Raw genomic sequence first — 11354 nt, forward strand, 5'->3', positions numbered from 1 at the left:
GATTCCTGGTACCAAAAAAAAAAAAAAAAAAAAAAGATATATAGTTGTTTATGTACAAGGACTTAAAAGGTATTTCACAAATTAAAACAGATGCCCAAGGACAGATAAAATCTTGTCAGTGTAGAAAAAAGGTCTAGAAACACTGGCTGAACTGTGTCAAAGAGCTTTGGGCCTATAGATAGAGCCAGGCCTTGTCTTTAGAACATAAAACTCAGAGCCATAGTGTTAAAAGGAGAACTCCCTTGGCAGTGCTCCTTGTTTACAAAGGGCGTCAAATCTAAAACACTGAATGGGACATTGGTTTAATCTCAATGCTGTGTATTTCATGAGTGCGCAGGTTCACCTGGTTAATTTCTGATATAACTCAGGTATTTTATGCGATAGTAAATACAGGTGATCTTTCAGATTATATTTTTCAAAAGTAACTGCTTTTTTTTTTTTTTTTTTTTTTCGGAACTGGGGATTGAACTCAGGCCCTTGTGCTTATTCTACTGAGCCATCTCCCCAGCCCCTGTTTTTCAATTAAAAGGCAAAATATTTCCCTAATCTCTTACTACAGATAACTTGAGTTCAAAAACATACAAGTAAAATAACTTGCTGATGTCACTATTTTCTCACAAGGCGTAAATAGGAAAATATGCCGGGCTGTACTTAGATTAAAGGCACTGACGGTAAAAATAAGGTATTAATCTGGTTTTCATATGTCCTCAAAATTTGGAGATAATTATAACTTAACTAAAGCTCGAGGGACTTCTAGCAAACTGTCGACTCCATGAATAAAGCGGTCTAAGAGCTGGTGAGTTATAACTGCTACGCCTGAAATATTTCCAAATTTACCTGTTAGCTCAAATACTCATGCTTCAATTATACATGTTCTAATTTCTCAGAAAATTTGTTGTTTCCTAGAAGAAACCAAAACCCAGGTAATCATACAGGTAAAACCTATAGAGAATACGCTTGATTACTCTTAGATTCCTTTTACTGGGATCCACTAGATTTTGTCTTTAGAGACATATTAAGGCCTTAACTAACTATATCTACTTCATATAGCCCAGGTGAGCTGAGCCCTCGCCAGTGTTTCCTGCCTCCTTTCCTCCCTAGGAGGGATGCTCTCTTCACACTCCTCGGGAAGGGCTGACTGCCCTCCAAGATCCTAGGTCAGGAAGTGCACTACAGGGGAAGTTGCCCTCACCTTCCTTGGGCAGGGCTGCCTGCAGGAGGCCTTAACACCAAGAAGTTGTACCTTGCTCAGTGGGCCCCAGGTATCTGACACGAGCTGCAGAAGTTAGAAGGGTTTGCAGGAATGAACTGGTCTCAAAGAATAGAGAACGGAATTATAGACAGAAAATGAGAATAGTGATACTAGCAGCCTACAGGAACAAAGGCCAGTTGGGAAAGGGGAGAAAGTTATGCTTCCCTGGATCCGGACAGACGGAAGGGACATGTCCACAGCTGCTAGAGAGAGAAAAAAGAAAGTGCTCATGATGGAGTCAGAGGAAGTTTCAGAGTGAGGTGGTCATGGGTCCTCCCTTCTCAGCCTGAAGGAACCCATGTTAACTGCCAATATCAGGAGAAAGCCTGCTAAACTTTTAATAGATACTCACGCAGATTTGTCAGTAGATACCCGGCCAGTGGCCGTCCTTGCAAACCAGAGAGTACTCAGTGTTTTCCTTGGGTCTGGCAATTCATGTGCCCCCAGTAAAAATAGTTATGGGAGCCAGACAGATGGCTCAATAGAATAAGCGCTTGCCTTGCAAGCGCAGGGGCCTGAGTTCAATCCCCGGTTCCGCCAAAAAAAAAAAAAAGATAGAGTTGGCCAGTTTATCTGAGACAATCCCCAATGACGATGGAAAAGAAAGGTATTAAACCTCTCTACTGGGGCTGGTGAGATGGCTCAGTGGTCTAAAGCACCTCCTTAGAACAAGCTAAGCTAAGCAAAGCATAGGGACCGCGGTTCAATCCCCAGCACCACATGCCAGCCAGCTGCGCCCCCTGGTGGGCTGAGCTGGCCACACACACACACAATAAATAAATAAAAAAAAAGAGATCTCTACTAATGGACCTACAAAAAGTTACTAGTCTTTTTATAATTACAAACTTTAAAAGGTTATTACATTTCAGATCCTTCTACTAATGTCTCAATAGCTGTTCAAAATATTAGATATCAAATCAATGGCATATAAAATGCTGAGGTCCCCTGGACCCTATCTTTATCATTTTTATGGGAAGTCATTACTGTCTACTTGGTGAAAATCATTTTTGACTGTATTCATAATTGCTGATCTTTTTTATGTATTTAGTACAGGGTCTACAGAATGTTTAGGGTCTCACTATGTACACTGGACTCATAGCGATCCTGTTTTCAGCCTCCCAAGCCCTGGGATTACAGGCACGCACCACCACGTCCAGTCTCAATTGCTGTCTCAGTGCCCCTGGGGGCAGGGCCTGCATGGGGCACCGGGGATCAAACCTTCTGCCTAAGCATGTTCTTTAGTCTGCTGAGCTATCTGGCTGGCCCTCCTGCTTATTTTATTATTTGGCCCATACTTGTTTAGTTGTTTCTTTGGCTTGGTCTCCTCCAGATTTAAAGCTATTCTGCCTACCCAAGATAAAAATGCCTGGTGTCTATTGAGGGCCGTTTTTTGTTTTGTTTAGTTTTGTTTTTTTGCCTATTCCACTGAGCCATTTTCCCGGCCACTCTGGGGGCCTTTTAGATAGAACCTCTGGAGAGTATCTCTGAGTGCTGGTCAACAACAAGAGGGTTCCCTCACAGAAGTCCAGGTTACTTCTGAGAAAGGAGTGGTGTTGGCAGCTGAATTAGATAGCAATATTATAGGCAGTCAGACAGGGCCAGGCCCTCAAGGCAACAATATGAAAGACAGAGTGACTTTGCAACTTTGGAAAAAAACACACTCCAGCTTTGGGCCACACCCCAAGACAAACGCAAACAAATGCAGCCACATACTTCCCTGGGGATGGGCATCAGTGATTGACATTCCAAACAAGTATCAATCACCTTAAAAGAGCCCTAAAGAGTCACTAACCCAATCCCCAAAAGGAAAGGGACTCTGTCCCATGTTCATGTCCCCTTACTACATGACTCACTCCCTTGTTTGGTACTGGATTTAATTAATTTTACCTGAGCAATAGTGTTTTGTAACCTCAATGGTTGACCATAGTTTTGTCCCACCTCATGCCCACCTAAGCGAGTTTCCATGCCCTCCACTACCTTAGACCCGCCTCACTACATGATTTTCCTCTATAAAAGTCCCTGGAAGGAAGGGCTGGAGAGATGGCTCAGTAGAATAAGCACTTCCCTGGCAAGTGCAAGGGCCTGCGTTCAATCCTCAGCTCCGCGGATTACCGGGTGTTCACACAAGCCAGAGCCGCCTGGGCCCCCCAAGAGCTGAATCTGAACCTCGAAAAAGGAGAAAGCAATTCACTGCCACGGAGCAGTCTTTCTGCGGGAGTTCCAATGACTCAGCAGACTCTGACCCTAGGTCAGCCACACTCCCTTTCTTTATGGGCCCCTTTCTGCGCAAAGGCTATTCCCCTGGGCTGGGAGAGGCCAGGCCTCCTGCTGAAGCATCCCCTCGTGTCCCCAGGGGTCCTAGGACAGAGCAAACAGACCTGAGCCCACCCTCATTCAGATCTTAGAGGCCTTGCTCACTCTTCAACCCCCAAAGGACTCTTCTGTACTCGCACACCCAGGGGTGTCTACTGCGTACCTCACCTCCCTTTCCGGTTACTCAGCTTTGCAGCCTGGTGCCCAAAGTGCCCAGGGCGAGCACGCCTCGCCCCACCCACTCTCCGGGCTCGGCGGGCTGCAGTGGGCCGGGCTGCCGGGCGGGATATAAAGCACGGAGCTCAGCTCCCTGCTCCCACGCCTTCCGACTGGAGCCTGGGCAGCACGGCTACTTCCCAGCCCGCAGGGTCACCCGTGCGACGAGAGGCCCAGCCAATCAGCGTCCGGGAGGCTGCACCACGGGTGGCTCTCTGTAGAAGGCATGGCGGGTGAGTGTTGCACGCAGAGGCTTCCCGTCTCTGAGCTCCAGCTTCGCTGGTTTGGAGGAGAACGCAAGGGCATAGCCTTTGTTTCTTGGTCCAAAACTGAAAAGCTGAGGAGGTTCCCGGAATGATTCTTGACCAGCCCCCCCCCCCCAAAAAAAAAAAAAAAAAAACCGGGCACATTTAGGGGAATACTCACTCAGGGAAGCAAAATTCCCTTCCAAGCCAGGTTGGAAACGGACCGTCAAGGACCAAACGTGACCTATGGTCTGTAGCTCCTTTGGCCCTCTAGTATTTAAAACATTTCAGGGTGAGCCGCTAACACTTAAAATACAGATGGTTTTGCTTAGAAAGTGTGCATTTCCAGCCCCTGAAGGAAAATGCGAAGATCTGACTATTGTGGGGACTGGAGCTGGAACCCACTGTTTAGAGGGAGAGATAGCAAGCCCAATTCCAAGTAGCTGGCCCCAGACTTGTGACCCTTAGAGGTTTGGCAAACCCCATCTGGTATTGGTCTATTTCTGTGACACCAGGGGCTCGAGAGGTCCCCTGCCCACCGGGAATCTGGGGGCAGCCAGCACTGCCAAGGGCTGAGAGCCTTTCCAGGGAGCTTTGCTCTGAGATTGGCCAGCGCTAGGATTTAGAAACCCTTACTTAGTTCAACCAGGCAGGCTCCACTTTCGTGCCTTCCTTCCCTCTATCTAACCCATGTTGCCTCAGAAAAGGCAGAAGGCATGCACCTCTAGAATCCCACCTTGCTAACAAGTGAGGAAGGAGGCTGCCTCTTGCACCTGACAGGCAGATCTGTAGCTGTCAGGGTGCACCAGAAAGACAGAGCTCCTGCCTGGAAACCCCATGCGAGATGCTGGGAGGGCCACAGGGGTGCCTGAAGCTGCACAGCGCTGCAAGGCTGGGCTTAAGCTTTTGACCCTCTTGCCTCAGCCTCCCAGGGTACAGAGATTATGAGCTTGTACCATCACCCCCCCCCGCATTTATGTTTAACAGACCCAAAAAGGAGGGTGGTACTGAGGGACAATGGGAAGATCTGGGTCTTGGAGAACCAGGTTCAGCTGTACCCGACTAATAACTAATTCTTCAGGTTCACTGAAGCGTCCAGGGAAGGCACTTGTTTGCAATTAAGAGATGCGGCTGGTTCACAGATTTAGAGGATGGAATGAGCAGACAAAAGAATGTATACAACTGGCCAGAGGGCTTGACTTTGTATTTCTAGTTTTTCCTTGACTACTGCTTCTTCCTGCCAAAAAGATCATGTTGGTTGGTGATAAATCTTTTTTTTTTTTTTAAGGAAAAAATCTTACTGTCAATGACCTGCTCCATAAAATGGTGTGCCACAATCCCTTTCTCTGCCACTTTGTTATTAAGCTCCACTGTGTTGGGCACAGATGATCTGCAGCTTGGTAGAGCACAGTTTAACCCAGAAGGTGAGAAGAGACTAGGTTTTTGATAAGCTTGAGGATTTTTTTTTTTTTTTTTTTGTGGTACCCGGGATCGAACTCATGACTTTGTGTTTGTGAGGCAGATGCTTATGCCGCTGAGCTGTCTTCCTGGCCCAGGTTTGAGGATTTGAAGGCAGAGGGAAGCAGGGATGCTGGGACAATAGATGAGGACAAGAGTCAGCTCCCCTGGGACCACCCAGATAATTCTGGCCACCACCACTGGGAATGTAGGCTTCTTCCAGACAAAGGTTTCCATCCATTAGGAACAGCTGATGAATTCCAAGCGCTGAGCACAGGGTTTGGTGGGGTGGTAGGTGCCCAGGAAAACAAAGGCAGAGAGGCTGGGAGGATTCATTTGTGAGGACGTTAACATGGGGGGGGGGGCTGGGGGGCTCAGGGCTGTAAGCCTGGGATCTTGGCTACTAGGGAGACTGAGGCAGGAAGATCACAAGTTCAAAAATCAGCCTGGACAATTTACCAAGCTCCTCAAGATAAAAATAAAGGGCTGGGGATGTAGCATAGTGGTGCAGCACTTGGGCAGGTGAGGCCCTGGATTCGAAACAAAGTATTGTATTTGAAACAAAGAAACTTAGTATTGCAAAAACAAAAAAGTAGTTCCAGGGAAGGAAGGAGGGCTTTCAAGTTCACAAAGAAGTGAGGGTGAACCAGGACCATATTTTAAGCAAGCCCCTGCTTAATTTGTCTGGGAATGTGATTTAACAGTGCACACCCAGTGGATGCATTAACAAAGATAGAAGCTGGGTAATGTGGCCGCCAGCTGTAGTGTCAGCACTCTAGAGGCTGAGGCAGGAGACTTGCCATGCATTAGTGGCCAGCCAGAGCCACACACTGAGACTCAGTCTCATAAAACCAACCAAACAAAAACAGATGTGGTAGGGCTTGGCAGTCCAATTCAGTGGTTGATCCCTGGGTTCAACCCCTAGCACCGAACTATCACAAAACCAGAAGCGCAGGGCTGTGTTAAGTACATTCTATACGTGGAAACAGGGTTGAAGCCCAGCTAGCCCTGCCACAGCCCCACCTGGCTTTCAAAATTCCCTTCAGACCTCAGGGCTGAACAAGTTTTCCTCCAGTGCAGTTTCTTCTCTGTTGCTTCCAATCACCCTAATGCCATTGTGCCCTGAGGTAGGTCTTAGTGTATCACTGCCTCTCCTAGGTCAGTTCTAGGACAGTAACGTCTCAGCTTGTGTTGCTAGCTGTTTAAGTGGCAGGAAAGGGACATGAGCCTTCAAAGTCTAGAAAACACAGTTTGATCCATTAAAAAAATAGCGAGAAGATCCCGAGAGCTTTGGCCCTCCAGGACGCAAAGGGACACGCGACCCCGGGGCGCTGGCATCGTGCCTGGCTGGGTCCCTGCCCCCTCAGGTACTGGGCTGGGCAGCAGCCTCATCATCAGGCGCCCGCCACCCTGCAGAGCTAAGCAGGGTGGGGCGGTCAGGGCTGCAGGGGGCCGGGGGCACCTGCGAGTCCTGGGCGCCGTGGGCGTCGGCCCCCCTTCTGTGAGCCGGCGCTAAACCCAATCTCTGGCCCTCGCCCTCGTCCTGGGCCAGGCCCGGGTCCGCAGCACGGCGGTCTGTCCTCCTCCCGGGCTCCTGGTCCCCCAGCCCGACGGCCCGGCCCGACCCGCAGCCGCCGCCACCCTCTTTGCGACCCAGACACCAGCTCCGCGGCGCTTCCCACGGCAGACGGGAGCGCCCCAGGCGAGCAGCCAGCAGAGGCCTCTTCCCGCTCACCGGAAGCCTCGGCCGGCCAGGGCAGCTGGGGGGGACCCCGAGCTGGAGGGGCGGCCGCCCCCAGGGGCCCTGCCCGCTCGCTTCCTTCCGGCGGGCGCGCCCGCACCGCGGCCGGCCGCACTCGCTTCTCCTCTCCTCTGTCCTCTGACCCCGTGCGCTGCGGTCCCTGGTTTTCTTCGATGGAAGCGAAAAGTCCGCATACTGTTGGCGCGTGGGCGGGCACGCTCTCGCTCACACTCGTGCTGCCCCTTGATTTCTAATAAAGCTTCCTCCCGTGACATTAATAATAAGATGTAGAAACTAGTAACGCGGATTAATTACCTTTGAATAGTAAACCTCTTGGTTTACTCTTGAGTGTTCTGTTCATTTAAAAATACATTTTTTTAAAAAGAAACAATACAAGGGATCAAACCCAGAGACACTACCACTTAGCTACATCCCCACCCCTATTTTTATTTATTGAGACACGATCTCTAGCACCCTAGCTGCTCTCAAACTTTCAGTCCTCCTGCCTCAGCTTCCTAGCTGGGATTATGGGTGTGCCACAACCTACCCGCTTTCTTGTGGCCTACTCAGCCCACCTGAGGGCGCGGCTGGCGCTGCATGTCCTGCGGGGATAGAACCTCAGTCTCCTGTGTCTACCAAAGCTTGCCTAAGGAGGGGCTTTAGACCCCTGAGCTATCTCACCGGCCTGCTCCCTTTTTTTGAAATGTTGGAAAGGCCAGCAAGATAGTTCAGCGGATTCAAAGCACCTGTTTAAGCAGATGCAGGGACCAGGGGTTCGATTCCCGGCCTGCTGTGGTGGCCTGTGTCTGTAATCCCAGCACTTAGGAAGCTGAAAACAGGAGGATCACTACAAGTCCGATCTGTGTAGTGAGACCCTGTAGACCCTCACTAAATACAAAATAAATAAATAAAAATAAAATGTTGGAAAATGAGCTCTTAGAGGTGGAGGTGGTGGATATCCTGACTCCATTATTTTCTGGAAGTGCCTGTTATTTTCTCATTCAGGAAATGCTTAATATCCATAGTCAGTAGAAGATAAATTGACTGAGCAGTGTTTAGTAAGTGCTGGTAATGTAAATCACACACACACACACACACACACAAATGCAGATCAGAGTTCAAGAGGCCCGTATTCCTCCCATATCAAGGTCCCCAATGCCTGTATGAGGGGCACAGGCAAAGGATGAAGGGAACAGGCACATTTAGCAAGGCATGGCAGGGCTAGGAGGCCAGTGCCTCGGGATGGGCTGAGACAGACACCCCAAGCCAGCCACTATTTATTGGGTGTGTACAGTGATAGGTGGGCTTCAAGGTCGGCAGACAGCTGATAACCCTGGGCTGCCTGAGGTTAGAGATGGTCCCATTGGGGGATGATCTTACTCTGGAGTATTTTTTATGGGTTTTTGTCTTGTTTTGTTTTTGGGTGGTACCAGGGACTGAACTCAGGACTTTGCGCTTGCCAGGCAGGCAATTACTTATTCCACCAAGCTCTCTCCCCTACCCCCCACAGTGGAGTATTTTTTAATCTTAGTGGTTTTATGTGGAGGACCACCTGAGCAGCTCTCTTTGAAAGAAGAGTGACTGTCTCCATTTTGGCTGAGCCTGACCCCATTTCCTCGTATTGTTCTGTACAGAGCTGGCTAGGACTTCTGTTTATCCTTCAACTGGCCTTAAGCAATGTGTATTGTTCTAGCTGGGGTGCTGGTGATAGTCTTTGAAGGTGGTGTGTGTGTTTCCCTGGTAACCTATACCTGCTGCTCTCTAATGTGAGCCGGGTTGAGATAGGCCGGTAGAGCTAATGCTCCGCGCTGCGAGCTGGGATCAAGCCTTGAGATAGAGGCTGTGACTTCCTGGGGCTTGAAAGACTACATCAAAGCTTAAGCACCAGACCCTCCAAAACATTAGATACTCTCTCAGTAGCATAAAGCAGATTACTGTCTCTGCATATGACAGTAAATGCAGGCCACCTACCTAGCTCAGCTCACTTAGTCACCTACTTCCCACAATTCCCAGTCACTCCTCCTCCAGCCACTCCTCCACTGAATAAAACCTGATGACACCCTGGGTTGCATGCCTGGTTCCGGAAAGCCATCTTCATGGCTGGACTTAGAGCCCCTCAACTCCCCAGTGATTGAAAATATAATTTAGTGTCTTATTTTCACCGTGGGTTACACTGAAAGTGGTAGATTGGAATCAACTTGATGGGATTCCAATAACGAAACTTTGGGATTACAAATATTGGCTTCTTGGACTGAGACGAGGACCTGGAAGTGTTTCCTACAGTTTTAGTGTGTAATCCCAAATCTCCATTTATCCCTTAGGGAAGTATGCAAAATTAGCCATTGTGAATTTGTGGTCCCCACCACTTCCAAAAGTGTTAAATCCATGCAGTAAAAAGAAAGGGAGTGAGAATTTGTTGGCTGTGTTCCCCTGGCCACTTAAAGCAGAGACGTCGCTTCCACAGCGCTCAAATCGCCACGAACTCCTAATCTGCTGAACCTTAGGGGCGTCCAAGGTCCAATGCAGAGCCTGCGAGGGGTTTTCCTTGTAGGAGGGGACCCCCAGCTCCTGGCTCCTGAGTCTTTGGTGAGCTGCAGTCACCCACGCAGAACAGAAAGGCGTGGATACTGGGTCTCCTGGCTCTGCCCTTGGTCTCCACCCATCTGTGTGGGGCCGGGAAATCCTGGCACACCTCTCAGGGGCAGTTGTAGGGGTGTACTTTGTTTTCTTGCTGTTCCTCTTCCTGTTTTGCATTCTGGTACTTGTGCCCTGATATATTTAGTCTGTAGAACAGATCGCCAAAGCTGGTGATCTAAGTCAAAGACTCATGTCTGAACATTTAAAAGCTACAGCCTGGGCCAGGGAGATAGCTCAGTAGAATAAGCGCTTGCCTGGCAAGTGCAGGGTCCTGAGTTCAATCCCTGGTACCACCAAAATAAAATAAGTAAAAGATACAGCCTGCTTCCCCAAAAGCTTGAGGCACTTTGTTTTCGCACCATTAATTGGCCAGTTTTCTTTTTTCTTTTTTTGTATTTAGGACAAGGTGTACAGGAGGTACAGGGTCTCACTGCATAGATAAGACTCATAGTGATCTTCCTGTTTACAGCCTCTCAAATGCTGGGATTACAGGCCCATGCCACCACCTCTAGTCTCAATTGCCATCTCAACATGCCCTGGGGTGGGACCGGCACAGCAAGCCTGGGGATTGAACTCCTGGCCCCTGCATCTGCCTAAACAGATGCTTTAACCTGCTGAGTTATTTGGCAAGCCCTAATAGGCCAGTTTCTTACAATCTATACAGCTTCCGATGTTATTTGTCTTAATAGCAGCCCGGGAATCTTTTCATTTGTTTATTGCTGCTTGCATTTCTCTCTGTGGAATGGTGTGTTCATATCCTCAATCCAGTTTTCTCTAGTATCCTTTGTCTTCTAATCATTTGGGATTTTAATTTTTTTTAAATTTTTATTTATTTATTTATATTTGTGTGTGTGTGTGGCCAGCTCAGCCCACCAGGGGGCGGGACTGGCTGGCATGTGGTGCTGGGGATTGAACCGCCGTCCCTGTGCTTTGTTTAGCTTAGCTTGTTCTAAGTAGGTGCTTTAGACCACTGAGCCATCTTACCAGCCCCTGGGATTTTAATTCGTTCTAGTAAGAGTCGCAAATTTCTTGTTCCAGCTGATTGGCTTTTGGGTTTTGTTTTTTTTTTTTGGTGGAACCGGGGATTGAACTCAGGTCCTTGTGCTTGCCAGGGAAGCGTTTATTCCACTGAGCCATCTCCCCGGCCTGCTGATTGGCTTTTGATTATGCTAATAGTTTCTTCTGCCAACCCCCCCCAAAAAAAAAATTATGAGGCTTTTCTGTCAAGCTTTTCTACCATGTTTTAGTCTAGTCTTTAAAAATAATTCTCACTGGACATGGTGGCACATGCCTGTAATCCTAGCACTTGGGAGGCTGAGGCAGGAGGGTCGCCAAGAGCTGGAGGACAGCCTGGAATACAGAATGACTCTTTTTTTGGTATGAGAAATCAAACTCAAGGGCTGGTGAGATGGCTCAGTGGTCTAAAGCACCTATTTAGAACAAGCTTAGCAAAGCACAAGGACCGCGATTCAATCCCCCAGCACCACATGCC

The 11354-nt window shown here is 48.7% G+C and overlaps 1 protein-coding gene across 1 annotated transcript in view; it reads left to right on the forward strand.

The window, feature by feature from the left end:
- Positions 1-3872: 3872 nt before the first annotated feature.
- Positions 3873-11354, forward strand: part of Nqo1 (NAD(P)H quinone dehydrogenase 1) — a 16849-nt gene continuing 9367 nt past the window's right edge. Inside the window, exon 1 of the mRNA XM_023709318.1 lies at positions 3873-4014. Coding sequence (XP_023565086.1) covers positions 4008-4014 — 7 coding nt within the window. The 5' untranslated portion in view covers positions 3873-4007. The remainder of the gene's footprint in view (positions 4015-11354) is intronic.

The sequence above is a fragment of the Octodon degus genome, unplaced genomic scaffold (genome assembly GCF_000260255.1).
Source record: "Octodon degus isolate 3935 unplaced genomic scaffold, OctDeg1.0 scaffold00011, whole genome shotgun sequence".
Lineage (NCBI taxonomy): Eukaryota > Metazoa > Chordata > Mammalia > Rodentia > Octodontidae > Octodon > Octodon degus.